This window comes from Tamandua tetradactyla, chromosome 15 (assembly GCF_023851605.1).
Source record: "Tamandua tetradactyla isolate mTamTet1 chromosome 15, mTamTet1.pri, whole genome shotgun sequence".
Classification (NCBI taxonomy): Eukaryota; Metazoa; Chordata; class Mammalia; order Pilosa; family Myrmecophagidae; genus Tamandua; species Tamandua tetradactyla.
The window spans coordinates 86,865,345-86,881,530 of record NC_135341.1 but is presented as its reverse complement, the minus strand read 5'-3'; the positions used below and the strand labels follow the sequence as shown (position 1 = coordinate 86,881,530).

The window sequence follows — 16,186 nt, the reverse complement described above, 5'->3', positions numbered from 1 at the left end:
CAAATAATACCCTGGCAAGATTTTAACGTTTAGATAGAATGACTGCTGGTATTTTCAACTTCCCTAAAAGAACGAGCTTCCTAGGAAACGACAGGTGGGACAGGCTCTACAGCAATCCTTCCTATGCCATAAATACCAGGAATGTTTTTATTTTATGTATTTCCAACTGCAGGCTGGGGTAACAGCTTGCTGTTCCCTTTCCTGGTGCACAGGGACAGGCACAAAAGCACCCAGGTTGGTGCTGGGTTCACTGCTCCAGGGAAATGTGGACGCCGGGTTCACCCCACACTCAGGGCGGGACGCCGCGACCCTCTTTCCACAGTACCGAAAGCCACGTGGCTCAGCAGGGAGCCTGGCACCTGGGGGCAGAAAACACTTCTGAAGAGCAAAAGGCCAAATGCTGTAGAGAACAACGGCCCTAAGGACAGTACTTGGTACTCACGTGGAACCCGGAAAGGTCAATGGGGATGGCAGGTCCGTCAGCTAGGTCGCCCTTGGGGGCAATCTGATTAAGCAGGTGAAAATAGGCTCTTGAATCCTTCAAAGAAAGAAACAAAACAGCATTCTTAAGTGGATAAAATCATCCTTGATTTAGAGGAAAAATGTTCAAGCTAAGCAAATTGCCCCATCTCAAAGAACCAAATAATAACGTGGTCGCTTTACTGTAATGAAACACAATCACACGGTGCCAGGAAGCGACGTGGTTCCCTACCCCAGGACCTTTCCCCTCGCCTTGTTCATCCTGTCTACTCCTCTGAGGATCAACTTTCGTCAGGACTCAGGTCAGGAACTGCCGCCTGGAAGCCTTCCCTGCTTTCCCTAGAACTAAGTGCCCTTCTTTAGGCTCACATCATGCCACCTCAACAGGTAGAAGGCAGCGACCATGTTGAATTATAGTTCTTCGGATTGAATCATCCAACACAGCTGTCTCCAGAGATGGCCAGCATAATTCCTTCTGTGCCGACACGCAGCCCCTCCCACCCAATGCAGGGTCTCTCTCCCCAGCCCGCCCACTGGGGCTGGCTCCAAGTGCTCTGGCCCACAGAATGTGGTGAAAACAAGGAAAAAAAAGCAGAGAGACGAGAAAACGTCACAGAGATGCAGGCTGCCAGTGTCCACTCAGGCCTGACCACGGAGAGGCTGACATAGCAGGCGTGAGTGCTATGAGTTTGTCTGCCAAGCTCGCCTGTTAGGGAGGGGTTCAGGCTACTGTGGATGACAAGCACCCCTTAAGACCCCCTTTCTTTACTCATTCTGATCCCCTGTACCTTCAGATAAGCTGGTTTCCTATTGGCCAGTTTTTTAGTGAAAGGGGTGTAATAGAATTGCAGTCTGGCAAACAGATGTAATTCTCAGTCCAAATTCACGAACTGGCATCTTCTAAATTACTTTAGCTTACCTGTGGCATTTAATATGGGAAAAAATGCTTTGATCTGCTGAGGCTAGCATCTCCTGATAGCCAGTGGTATTTTTTATTAAAATCCAAAAAACCGATTTTTAGAAAAGACTGTGAATATAATTGAGGGATCCACCTCTGAGAGAGAAATGCAAGTTTTCATTTTCTGTGCTAGGTGTCCTTGTGACTTAAAATTCAATTCAAATTTAAGTCTGAACTCTAACTTTTCACATTGTGCATCCGTATTTCCTGACTGAAGATTAAATTATAAGCCTTATGCAAATTAAGTCAGAAACAAAACAACAGATGTATGGTCTCTTTTAGAAAAATACTTATGAGAAAATTGGGGCCTAGATTGTAAGCTTTTTTAGCAGTCACATTTAGTCCAGAGCTGTAAATGTTATTCTTAGGTTTTGAGATGCTGTGCTACATATGTATAATCTGGTGTCTCCCTGGAACTATGGCCACCTGTGTGGCACCTAAGACTCAGAGAGGAAGCTGTGCAGCTCTGAAGTCAGCACTGCCACACACAACAATTGTGAAAGAAGCCAAAAAAGAGATCAGGCTTCAATTAGAGATAAGAACAAAGCTGATCATGTCGGGATGAAGGTATATCAGAATACAGGGGTGAGGGGGACATTGCATTTTAGAACTTCACCTATTCTATGAGACCAAGGAAGAGAGGTTTATTTTGTCTAAATCTTAAAATTTCTGTAGCACATAATCTAACTCAACCTGTCTGGATAGATCATTTAAACAGCCCAAATATAAGGAGCCCAGATGGGAATGAGGGTTTGTAATCCTGTATAGATAATGTAATACCCAAATATATCCCAGAGTATGTTGAACAGATAATTAAAAAGTGTTGGCAAAGTGACCTTGAAGGATGAGAAAAAAAAAAAAAAAACGAACTATTAAGCTTTATCATTAGGGAAACACTTAATACTGTCTCAAACTATAGAAACTTCCAAGTCAATAGGCCAAGCCTTTGATCTCGAGGCTTGCTCTTGTGAAGCTTATGTACGTAGCAGAGAAACTAAGCTTATCTATGGTTATGGCTAAGAGTTACTGCCAGAAAACCTCTTTTGTTGCTCAGATGTGGTCCCTCTAAGCCCAACTCTGCAAGTGAAACCACTGCCCTCCCCTCTACGTGGGACATGACATCCAGGGGTAGAAGTCTCCCTGGCAATGAGATGACTCCCAGGGATGAGCCTCGCCCTAGCACTACGGGATCAATTCCATCCTGACCAAAAGGAGGAAAAGAAATGTAACAAAATAAGGTATCAGTGAAAGAGAAAGTTCAAATACAGTTGAGAGGCTACTCTGGAGGTCCCTCTGACGCATGCTTCAGCTAGACACTGATGATTACAGTGGCTTGCCAAATCCAAGCCAAAACCATTCCTGCCAACCCTAAAGAACAACTAGGGTTTTATCTGAGATTCTACAAAAGTTTCACACCCAAAGATTGCTTTCCAGAAACCTACATCATCCAGATGTGTTCCTAGGCCAGATAAGTCCTAAAATGTAGCAAGACCAGCCTCTTCAGAATATCAACTAGTTCCATTCCCCTATTCCAAATTATTGATACCCCTTTCCAACATGAAAAAGTTAGAATGGGCATAGCCCAAATACCCCTAAATAGTGGGAGAAGAATCAAAGGAGAAGGTGGAGTAACAACAGAGAAGATAGGTTTTAACAAATGAGTTTGAATGCTGAACAATCATTATATTGATATTTCTTTTAGTCTCTAGTATCTTGGAGCAGCTAGAAGGAAAAACCTAATTTTGTGGAATTGCAACCCATACCAAACTCTGAAATCTGTTCTATAACTACAGTTACAATGTACTTTGAAATATACCACTTTTTTAAATATATATCTCATTATAAAAAATGTTAAAAAAAAACATATATAAACCTTAATGTCTTGGCTGAAGTTACTGATGGTGCGCCATCCTGCGTTGGTCAGGTGGTAGTTCACCCAGCGCAGCAGTAATTCTTCGGGAGAAAGCTTCATTAGCTCCTCGAGTTCCTCCCCTTCCCTGAGCAGTGCAATCAGAGCTGAGAGGGAAACACCGAAATGTAAGTTCTTCCTAATCTAGGTGAGGATGTAACTAAAGCAAATATTTTTGATGATTTTACCTTCATTTCTGGAAATCTCAATATCAGCAAAAAGACCCACTTTGATGATCTGCCAGAGAAGTCCCAAGACCAAGTGGGGCTTTCCTTCTTTGAGATCCTGTGCACCAATATTGACCACTGTGCAACCAATGGCGGAGGCAGAATTCAGGGCTAGGTTTAAGTTTTCCTGAATCACAGCAAAAAAGAACACATGTGAAAAAGTACTTTCCAAAGTCTTATCTATAAGCTGTTTCAGTAAGGAAGAAATAACGGATTGCAGAAATTTCAGATTTTTAAACTTTAGTAATATTTTTATACAACCCAAATCCCACTATTCAAAAACCCACGGTTTTAGAATCTTGAATAGGGCAGGAGAATTTGTTGGTTTGTCCAGGTTAGTGGGATACCCTGTTATATCCCAGAGTAATATGGGCAGTGAATAAAGAAATATTTGCACAGTCCCCTTAGGAGACTGGGGAGAAAGGAAGAAATATTCAACTTTCCCATTTGGAGAGGTTCTGATATTCTAGCAAGCAATGGTGACAACCAAGTCAATAGGTCGAGCCCTCAATCTTGGGGTTCGCCCATATGAAACTTATTCCTGCAAAGGATAGGCTAAGCCTACTTAAAATTAGGCCTAAGAGTCACCCCCAGAGAACCTCCTTTGTTGCTCAGATGTGGCCTCTCTCTCTAAGTCAACTTGGAGGGTGAACCCGCTGCCCTCCCCTCAGTGTGGGACATGACTCCCAGCAGTGTAAACCTCCCTGGCAACGTGGGGAAGAGTAAATGTTCTAGAAAATGATCATGGTGATGCATACACAACTACATGACAATATTGTGAGCCATGTACCCCACATATGGAATGTATATGTGTGAAGATTCCTCAATAAAACTATTTTAAAAAACTCATGGTTTTAATTATTGCCTGTATATGCTAATGACTTCCAACCTTTATCTCCAGCCCCTACCTCCCCCACCCCCCAACCTCTACACCTATATACACACTTACTTATGTCCACTTGGAAATCCCCTAAGTACCTCAAACTCAACATGTTTAAAACTGAAGCATTTTTAACTCCACACTTCCCTGGTCCTCACCTCATCCCTTGTAAAACCTACTTATTTCCTATTTTGATTGTAGAATCATGTTTGATTCTTGCTTCCTTTCTTCCTAAGCCAGAAACCTGAGCAGAAACCCTACCCCTTCCTGTCTCCCACAACCAGTTGCCAATATCTGTCAATTCCATCTTCTAATACCTCTGGAAACTGTCAACCCCTTTCTTCAACAGTTTCCTAAATTGCTTCTAATGTATATCTTCAGACTTCTTCTCTTCAAACCATCTTCCAAAATGCTCCGCTACCACTGATCTTGGTAAAGTATAAACCTGACCATGGGGTTCCCCAGCTTTAAAACCCTTTGAATGTTTCCTGTTATTCCCCCATCACCCTCCCTTCCTCCCTCTGTTCCAGCTACCACAGGGCCTTGGAACTTAGTGTTCTTTCCGCCCGGAACACTCTTCCCTAAACAGCCTCCTTTAAGACTGCTCAACGCACTCATCTATGAAGTCTTCTCTGGCCATCCTATACAAAATAGTTAGCATCACCACAACCTTTGCTGGCACTTGTCATCTCCTGTTTTACTCCTTCTCACCCTCCGACATACATTTCGCTTCTTTATTGTTATGTTTCTCCAATTAGGGTTTAAGCTGAATGACCGCAGGGCCTTTTACCTGTTAGCAGTTGTTTCTCCAGCGCCCCGCATGTGGTATATGCTCAAGGAGTATTTATTGAATAAACGGGAGTCACCCTCATAAGAGTGGATAAAGGCATGGAGGGAAAGGAGCGGCTCAAGACCAAATCCATAGTATGGCAATAAAAGACCTCCAGTATTTAACTCTGGCTTTGCCTCCCAGAATTCCAAATATATCATGCTTTAGCCAAGTTGCAAAGGCCTTTACATGTGCTTTTCCCTTGGTCTGCAATGTTTCTCCCCTCCAGGACTCATGCTCATTCCTCAAGTCAAACCCCATGTCTTCCATGAAGACTTCCCTGAATCATCTTCCCCACAAAATACTCCTAACTTCCCCAAACTCCCACACCTGGGACATTAAAGAGGGCCAGCTAATGCTTTTCGCAAGGAAGAAGAGGGGAATTATTATTATTATTATTAACATGCTTATATAATATTGCATTATATACACCTTATAAGGAAAGGGATCTCCCTAGAAATTGTCTTCTTAATGTCACTTCTTAACTGTCACTTCTTAATGTTAGCTAATAATCCTTTCATCTCTGTAAGGTCCCTATTTAGAAACACTTCTTAAAGGAATGATGTGCAGTTGGGTTTTAAATCTAGGGAATTTTAATAGCAACCCGTGCAAAGCCAGCTTGAAGGAATCCCCAATGGCCAAATCTGGAACTATTTGAGCACCAAAATAATTAAGTACAGTGAGGAATCAAGTCACTGGGAAAAGACAGGGAGCCCGTGATCCAGTCTGACGATGGAGGAGGAGGGTGGGGTCGGAGGGGCTCCTACTGACAGCACGCCAGCCGCTAACTGCGAATTGTGGAATCTGCTGGAGTTCGAAGAACATTTTGTAATCACTGTGGTAAATTCCACATTGCTCTTTGTACAATTTTTAATTTTGCAACTTATTATAAGTTTGGAATTATGATTTTCAAATAAGCTTAAAAAGAAGAACAGAAGAGTACCTCTCACTCTTAAAACTTGTCTTTCCCAAAAAAATTGCATTAAATTTAAGGGCGAGATTATTCATTTAAAAGTTAAGATTTTGTCCTTTGGTTGTCGTCTATTAATGCTGTATGTCAGTGATCAGAAAAGCAAAAGTAAAGAAAAAGAACAACGATAAAGTTTGGGACAACATAGGTAGAAAAGTGGAAGATGCTGAATTAGAAAAACCCAGAATTACTTTGGCTACCTTGCCTTTCAGCTTTTTTTTTTTAAACCTCCTTGAATATCTTCCCCAGAAATAACAAACATATAAAACGTACTGAGGATTTCTTTTCCAAATCACTTTTTCAAAAGACACAATTAGCTGCTTGCTCCTGGGTCTTGTTTATATGGCCATTTAATGGGATGCCTAATCAACAGTCAGAATCTTAAGTCACCAAAAACAGAGGTGACTCATATTTAACAGCTGGGGGATTTGTTGTTAATGACTTTGATTTGCTTTTGGGAAAGGGCAGAGATTATTTTTTGTTCTTTTATTTCTACCTTGACAAAGAAATTAAGTTCAAGTCCGGGGGCACCCTTAACTCCACAGTTTCAAATTTTAGGTTTTAAATTTACGAGCCAGAAGTTACACAGACTTTCAGAGCATCGTGACTATTTCAGCGGTTCCCCTCGCAGTGTGCTGAAGTGGCTGCCCTTGCCGGCTCCAAGTAAATGACTGTACCTCTTGGGAGATCAGTCTGGGGTGACTAACGTAAGCATTTGGAATTAAATTATTTTTGTAGCGGTGTTAGGTAATGTTCCTTTAAATAGAGTTCTCCCAAAACAAGACGGCAGCACTTGAGAATCCTTCCAGGTCCTTACAACCTTATAATTCATTAGAAATGGAAACAACAAACATGAAAACATTATCAGTAAACTGTAGCTATTTTATGGAAATCTTACGAGATTTTAACATCTTCAGAAGCTATTACATTATCTTAAATCAAATCAGTACAGCTTTCAGGAGACAGCTCTGCCAGTTTAAGCTGAACCAGTAACATTTCCTTCACCTCCCTTTCCAAGAACAAAGGGCGCCTGCTCCTGTCGCGATCCCGGAGTTCTCGGTGAACTCAGCAGGGAAAGAAGGGGAATGACTCCCGCAGTGGGGGCTTGCCATGAGCCCCCCCCCCCCCCATGCACCCACAGCCCCGGCGCCGGGCCAGAAGAAGTTTTTTGCAACGCCGTTAAATTCACTGTAACAAATGTTCCAAGAAATGATCATGATGATGAATATGCAACTATGTGATGATATTGTGAATTACTGATTATATATGTAGAACAGAAAGATCAAAATAGGAATGGTTGCGTTTGCTCGGTGTTTTTTGGTGTTTAAAAAAATAAAATTATAAAATTAAAAAAAAAAATTCACTGTAACACCCAACACGAACCCAACCCTTGTCGGCGGCCCCGTGGGGTCACGGCAGGGACCCAGCAGCTCCCCGCCGACACCGGGCTGCTCCCCACCTTCCCCGTGTGGCTTAACTAGCCCCGTCTCCCAGCGGCCGGACTCTCCTGGCGGTGGGCGACAGGTCACTGCAGGGACAGCTGCAAACCTCCATCCGCTCCGCAGTGGGAAACCCCAGCACAGTTCACACCCCGAGGGCCCTGGCCTCCCTCACCTGGACACCTCCCCCTGCTGTCTCCCCCGGACGGGGGCATCTCGGCACGTACGGCCCAGGCCTGCCCGGCCCCACACCCTGAACACGGAGAGATCTGCCTTAAGCCAGGCTCTAACTCTCACCTTCCCACCTCCCCTTCCGGCTCCGAGACACTGCGACAGCTGCTGAGACGGGCCTACGAACTCAGGTTCTCATCAGACCAGTGAGAAGAAAGGCGTGCCGTGTCATGATGAGGATTTCGTCCTCGTTTCACACATCACTTTTTACTCCATTTGGAGTGTCCAAATGAGACTTGAAATGTTTTCCTTAAGAATGTATGTAAGGTAAGATTGAGGCCATAAACGTGTGGATTTGTGTGGGTATATGTGTGTGTGTGTGTGTGTGTGTAAACATATGAATATACTTTACCCAAAGTATACACACAGACTTGGTGTATATGCAATAATATTCAGAGCACTGGATTTCTCACATTATAATAAACAGACTGAATTTTCTATCACCATTCTTGTCAGTTTCTTGAGATATAGGTCCCTAAATCGCCACATCTAGTTTTCAGACTCTTATGTAAATAAACTTTCTTCAATCATGATAAACAAGCAAGGAAATGCTTAGCGCTCACTGGGCAGAAAAAGAGAGATGACAGAGTCTCCAAGATCATAAACGAGTCCTTCTCTTAAGCATATGACCTATCCATTTCTCTTTCTTTCATCATTATTGTATGCACTTCATCCTTTTAGCCTCCTCTTCTTTCATATACTCAACACTACAAAAACCTACCATCATCAGGTGGAAAGTCTATCATGACAATCTTTATACAATCTGTTACAAATGAATTAAGCTTCTGTGGGAGAGTTTCATGTGAAACTGGTAATTTTCTAGCAGCCTTATTCCCAGAGCTCTAAAATTACGGAATTCACAGTAACATTTTTCTTCTTCCCAGAAGCTTCAGTCTTTTCTCATCTCACATCAGTACCCTCTTCAAGCTTCCCCCAGCTCATACTGGAAGAACGCTAAGCTCTAAAATAAAACTACATAATATTTAACCCCTCAGATCTTTTCTGCAAAATAAGTACAGACTATTTTTTCTTTATATTCTTTAATGTATTGCATGCAAGTATTAAAAGTAAAACAAATCAATTTATATAATGGTAACAAATGTATTTCAGATTCTATGCCTTGAAAATTGTGATGTATATTCTAAAAATGGATGGATGTGAATATTTTCCATATCCTGGATATACAAGACAAATATCCTGGCATAAAATGTGAAGGAAATCTAGCAATTGCAATCAGAAATGGGCTTTGTCAAGAATGGAAGTTTCTATTGTGGAACTGTAACCCATACCAAACTCTGAAATCTGTTCTACAACTAATGGTTGTGCTGTGCTTTGAAATTTACTGCTTTTCATATACATGTCATTTTTCACAGAAAAAGAAAAGTCAACTGTGATGATAAAAAAAATATTTATTCCTTTCAGCTGCCTATATTCTGGAGCAGCTAGAAGGAAAAATCTGAGAGGATGGTATAGTAGCCCATGACAAACTCTGGGTTCTGTCCTGCAACTACCTGTTGAAGAGTGCTTTGAAAACTATTGCTTTTTTCTTTCTTTGCTTTGGATATAGTACAGTATACTTTTTATTGCATAGTATAGTTACACTAAACAATAAAAAGTTAAAAGAATGGTAGTTCCTGCAAGGGGTATGGAACATGGCCTGCTGGCAAGGCGGGGATGAGAAAGCCGTGATGGCCCAAGTCCAGCTCTGTTTTTTTGGGGGGTGAAAGGAAATGGAAGAATTGCCCTGGACAGCCCCCCACGTGTCCTGCTGTGCACTGCCCTGAGGGCCCAGCTTCCTTTCCTGAACACGCAAGGACATTAGCAGAACCAAGGACAGCGCCTGCCATGGTAAACGAAGGAAACAAGTAGCTCAACTGCAATCGTTGCCCTTCCTGTTTCCGCGTGGGACTCCCCGGGACTGGGAGACCAGGAGATGGGCAGCCCGCGTGGGGACCTGCTCTGCATGCGTCGCGCTAGAGCCTCTCGCTGCCTCAGTTTCCTCATCTAGACAAGCAGAGTGTGTACCTTATGGGGTTGCTGGGAGGATTCAAGGGGATGTAATTCGTGCAGCATGCTTAACACCAGTGACTAGCATCTACTAAGCTCTCAGTAAATAGCAATGTCCACCCAAAGACCTAGAGAATTTGTACCATAAGAAAAAAAATTTTGCAAAATGATAAAACGTGGTAAAATTCTGCAGTTTTCTTTTTTCAAGCAACCGACAAGCACGCCAGCTTCAAACAAACATTCGTTAATCAAATAATTACAATAATAGAACCTTAATATTAGTATCTTAAAGAATTTCATTTCAAGTACTTTGAATCTTAATTCATTCCAAAATGCAGCTGAATTTTTATTTAGTAAAAATCCAGTTTTTATAGGAAAGCAAAATCAGGCAAAATCAAAGGTTTTATCTAGACACGAGCGAGCACAAAGGCCCTGCATCTCACAGCGCCGTGCTGGGATTACGAGCAAAGGGCACACACTTACAGAAACCGTGAAAGGCGTGAGCTTCTTCTTATTGATGGCTCTTTCATCAATTGTATCTGGTTCAGATAAGTTGATCATCTTGCTAAAGAGAAAAATGGTACTAATTTAACTTAAGATTCCTAGAAATGCTTTTAATTTATTTTTGCAAGCAGCCAAAATGATTTATTAAAAAGTAACAGAAATCTATTTTTAAAAAAATATTACGTTGTAATTCACATCAAAAACTTTGTAAAAAAAAAATGTAAGAAATATTCCCTTTCCTAAAACAAATCCATCACTCATTGCAGTATTAATATACCATTTCCCCCAATTTATTTTAACATTTCTGCATTTTCTTCATGTGAGTCTTGATTTTATTTTACTTAATGATCATCAACATTCAACAGTCTGAAATTGCCAAGAAGTCAACTCTCATCAAGTGGTATCAATACTTCACTAAAATTACTGTCGTTAAGAAAGATAAAGAGTTCATCTTTCTAAAATTTCAGTAACTCAAACATTTTTAAAGAAATTGAAATAAATTTTATCTCTATATTTTATATTTATCTTTTAAAATAAAGATAGGGAAATACCCATTCAACTCATAATAGCGATTTCCTCTGGAAGTCAGAGAAAGAGACCAGATTGAGGTGAAAGTCAAGGTATACTTAATATTAATGTCCTAAAAATTGCTGCCTTGTACTCACACAGGTAGGTATGTGCATGTGTGTTTTTTTTAGGTAAAAACATTGGAAAAAAGACTGGAAAGAAATGTGTCAGGGTGTTAATAATAGTTAATGATGGTTGTTAAAAATACTGGTAGTGTTTGTTTTCTTCTTTGGGAATTTTTTGTATTTTCATAAACTTGAAATTAAAAAGACACTTGTTTAGTACAAAAGAGTGTACTGGGACTGTAGTATACAAGCAAAGACAAAAGGTGTCCTTAAAGAATTTACAATCTAGTAAGCAGAAACAGATTGCAAAGAGCCAAGTATAATACAAGTCTGGGTTAAAACATTATTTTTATTTAAGCACAAAGAAGGTTTATTTTCCTTTTACATTCCCTCATGTTCCTGTCCTAGTCACTAATCAGCACTCTTTTATAGGGAAATGAAAAGAGAAAACCCTTGAACATTTAAAAATGCATCAGATGAATAACTCATTATTATGGAAAGAGATGAAAAAGTCACCAGAAAAATAAAAGACCGCATCTGAATGCAAATTTTTAAAAACATATAGTATTTAATTTTCTAAATGAAATTGATTTTTGAAGAAATAATTATCTACTTGTAACTGATTCCAAAAGACAACCGATCCACTGGATGGTAGCTTTCATGGTCCGCTCATCAGAGGAGTGGCACGGACCCAGCTCTCCTGGGCTCCACTCACCAAAGGAGGATGCCATCGGCCAGGGACCTGAAGAGACTGCTGTCACTGGGGTCCATGGGTATGAGGTGCTTGCAGTCGGGGTCGCTCTCTAGGGCTTTGTTTATCCAGTTAACAAAAGCCACTTTTTCTTCCTCTGAAAAGAGACAATTTTGGCAGACAAACCCCATTTTACAAAACCCACAATGCTACAGAAGCAAGATTTTCCATAAGCAAGCTTTTGCACTTCTGCTCAAAGACAGCAAATGACTATTAATAAAAGGCTACCAAAGCACTAACAGGTCTAAGAAAAGGAGAAAGGGAAACTAATGCCACTTTTTCACCTGATATTTTAGGGGAGAGTAAGGTATATATCTTAAATGAGCACAATAAGTATTTTCATTCTAAAATCTTTCAAACCATGTCCTGCTTCTAAGAGCTATTGAATCAGAAGCAATCAGAGACCACATATATATGTGTGTATTTTTTTAAATAAGGAGAAAAAGTATAAGAAACAAATATCCACAGCAATGAATCCACTTCCAATAAAGATTCAGAAAGCTGTGCCTTACAACAGAATGGCTTACAAGAGAAATATGGCATTCAATCAGGAGTCATTCTCATGAATAAAATGGCTTCATTTCTGTAGAATTCCTACTGCAAGAAAAGTGACTCAAATCTAGACACCTGCACGGCCCTCAGCAGTCTTTGTCACCGACGTCTCAGCACCAGGGCTCAGGGTGAGCGCTCTGACCTCGAGACAGAAAATGTTGTTGGGCTGCACAGCAGACAAGACAGGAAGGAGCTTAAAGGAAAGATGTTCTGCTGCTTTATTATGATTTATTCTACAAATACTAAAATCACTTAATAACATAAATCCTTCAAGTGAGTAATTCCAGTTTCCATCACAGGGTAGCCCGTAGTGGGCTGGCCTCCCTCACTAGTCCCCAGTTTCTAGAATCAGACATTTTTTTCTAAGGGCATATGTGGCAGGCCCACCCCACAGATTTAATCCATCTCTCACCCACATACATACAGAAGTACTAAAGATACAAATATTTATTTGTAATTCTCTTTTGTGCATATCATAATCTGCCTTCTTACCTTCTTGCCTCACCATACCTCCCCCTCTGGGATTTAAGAATCCAGGGATTTGGATCACTAAGATACTGGGTCTGCTATCAAAGGAGTTTGGATAAGATAAAACAGATATGCAAGGGTGGTACACACACCATAAGAGTGATATGTGCAGTGTGTTAAAGGACATAAAGAAAGAAAGACTCACTTCTAGTTGGGGTGATAAAGAAAAGGCTTTATGGAAAAGGGACTGTTTTTTTTTTTTAATTGAAAACTTCAGTTCAGTTTATTATAGTGTCAAGTAGATTTACAACTATTACACTTATCATTGTGTTGACAAAAGGCCAACATTTAAGGATGTTTTTCTCCAATAAATCTAGCTTTTCAGAATCTTCAATTTAAAATGTTAAAAGTACATAGGCAAAGATATATACCTTATGTCCCCATTGCACATACCTCCTTCCTTGCTATTGTACACCTTGCTGCAAAGGAGAATTGAGTTGGGATAATGCTTTTTTTTTTGCCTTTTGTCAATTATTATATATATATATATATTTTTTATTAATTAACGGAAAAAAAGAAATTAACCTAACATTTAGAAATCATACCATTCTACATATGCAATCAGTAATTCTTAACATCATCACATAGATGCATGATCATCGTTTCTTAGTACATTTGCATCGGTTTAGAAGAACTAGCGACACAACATAAAAAGATATAGAATGTTAATATAGAGAAAAAAATAAAAGTAATAATAATAGTAAAAAAAAAAACCTATAGCTCAGATGCAGCTTCATTCAGTGTTTTAACATGATTACTTTACAATTAGGTATTATTGCGCTGTCCATTTTTGAGTTTTTGTATCTAATCCTGTTGCACAGTCTGTATCCCTTCAGCTCCAATTACCCATTATCTTACCCTGTTTCTAACTCCTGCTGGACTCTGTTACCAATGACATATTCCAAGTTTATTCTTGAATGTCCATTCACATCAGTGGGACCATACAGTATTTGTCCTTTAGTTTTTGGCTAGACTCACTCAGCATAATGTTCTCTAGGTCCATCCATGTTATTACATGCTTCATAAGTTTATTCTGTCTTAAAGCTGCATAATATTCCATCGTATGTATATACCACAGTTTTTTTAGCCACTCTTCTGTTGATGGACATTTTGGCTGTTTCCATCTCTTTGCAATTGTAAATAACACTGCTATAAACATTGGTGTGCAAATGTCCGTTTGTGTCTTTGCCGAAAAGGGACTGTTTTGAAAGATAGTTTTTTAATAGGTGACAACAGGCAGGGAAAGGGAAAGAAATTCCAGGTATAGGAACCAGGAATGAGATGCCACCTCACAATCACTAGTGTGACGATAATAAAAAAGACTCACAATAAAAATTACTGCCAAAAGTGTAGAGAAACTGGAACTCTCATACACTGCTAGTGGGACTGTAAAATTGTGCAGCCACTTTGCAAAATGGTTTGGCATTTCTTCAAAACGTTAAAAAGAGTTACCTAAAGCCCCAGCAATTGCACTTCTAGGTATGTGGTAGTTAGGTTCAGGTGTCAACTTGGCCAGGTGAAGGCACCTAGTTCTGTTGCTGTGGACATGAGCCAATCGTACATGAACCTCATCTGTTGCTGATTACAGCTGCAGTTGGCTAGGAGGTGTGCCTACTACAATGAATGATGTTTAACTGGCTGGTGTTTAAATGAGAGAGATCAACGTAGCACACAGCCCAAGCAGCTCAGCATACCTCATCTCAGCACTTGCAGCTCAGCCCAGGCCTTTGGAGATGCAGAAAGGAATCACCCCCTGTGCCTTCCCACGTAAGAAAGAACCTCAGTTGAAAGTAGCTGCATTTCCTCTGAAGAACTAACAAAATAAATCCCCTTTTATTAAAAGCCAATCCGTCTCTGGTGTGTTGCATTCCAGCAGCTAGCAAACTAGAACAAGGTACAAATGGAGGAGAATTCAAAAGACATGTTCACGCAAAAATTTGTACAGAAATGTTCATAGCAGCATTTTTCATAATAACCCAAAAGTAAAAACAACCCAAATGTCCATTAACTGAGGAATGGATAAACAAAATATGTTATCCATACAATGGGATATTATTTGGCAATAAAAAGGAGAGAAATACTGGCATGCTACAACATGGAGACACGCTGAAAGGCCACATGCTACATGAGTCCATTGACACGAAACTTCAAGAAAAGGCGAGCCCACAGATGGAACGCTAGTTAGCACCCAGGCTCATGAGGGGGTGGGAGTGCCTGCTAACGGAGCCTCTGGGGTGAGGAGGTGTCCTGAAGTTAGACACTGCTGCCAGCTGCACAACTCTGTACATGCACTAAAGCCACCGAACCGTACACTCTAAAAAAGGTATGTGACCTATGTCTCAAGAAAGCCGTTGTATTTTAGAAAGGCATTTAATGATGCCTTGTATCTTGCTTTAGATAATAGTTGTCAATGGATGGAGTCATATGTAAAAATCTGTCAAGCCATCTACTTGAGATCAATGTACAGTATGACTTTATTACATGCAACTTTTACCTCAATAATTAAAAAAAATAAATCTATGGTGATAGAGGCCCAAAAAGTGGCTTCCTGTGGTAGGGAGCAGTTAGTGGGAAGTGACATCTTGACCTGGCTGGCAGCTCCACAGTTGCGCACATATGTAAAAATTCACTGAGCTGTGTACTCACAATTACAGCACTTGGCTGGACATACGCTTCAATGAAAAGGTTTTTGCTTTTTTTTAATTGAATTAAAAAAAAAATTTTTAAAGCCATTCCAGTATAATAAACAGGCAAAAATGGAATTAAGAACTGAATACCTTTAAAAAATTTTTTTTGAAAGTAGAAGTTAGAGATCACTGCCCCTACTTCTCTAGGGAAAATGGTTCTTTAAAAACAATTTAATGGGTGAGAGAAATCTGAGTGTATTGATAATGAAAAATCCAGCTAGAAAGGAAGAAAATCAAGAACAAGGAAGAAAGACAATAATTAACAGAAGAAAGAGAAAATTAATATCTGAATAAATTCAGGAGAAAGAAGGAGAAAAGTTAGAGGGAGTTTTTGTCAAAAAATCTAAAAAGCGTAGTACCAATTATGTTCATGTGAACTAAAGGAACTTGGCCCTAACTTCCAGGGCATCTGGAGGCACAGGCTAAGCACGAGGCCAGATACCTCATGCTAGGAATAAATGTGACTCTGGGTTTCCCACTGGGCAACAGTCCAGTGGTCCCATCAGATTAAGCAGATCAGATGCCATGCTCTCCAGCCACGGCGTGCGTGATAAAAGACGAATCTGGTATCTCAACTCCTAGAACGGAAGGGAAAATGCTCA

At 40.3% G+C, this 16,186-nt stretch overlaps 1 protein-coding gene across 2 annotated transcripts in view; it reads right to left on the bottom strand.

Moving 5' to 3' along the window:
• Positions 1-16,186, bottom strand: part of PLS1 (plastin 1) — a 123,621-nt gene that overhangs the window by 30,717 nt on the left and 76,718 nt on the right. For both annotated transcript variants that reach the window (XM_077130313.1, XM_077130314.1), the window contains exons 5-9: positions 11,782-11,914; positions 10,414-10,495; positions 3,536-3,701; positions 3,312-3,454; positions 443-538 (exon numbers count right to left, since the gene is read on the bottom strand). In XM_077130313.1, the coding sequence (XP_076986428.1) occupies positions 443-538; positions 3,312-3,454; positions 3,536-3,701; positions 10,414-10,495; positions 11,782-11,914 (620 nt within the window). The remainder of the gene's footprint in view (positions 1-442; positions 539-3,311; positions 3,455-3,535; positions 3,702-10,413; positions 10,496-11,781; positions 11,915-16,186) is intronic.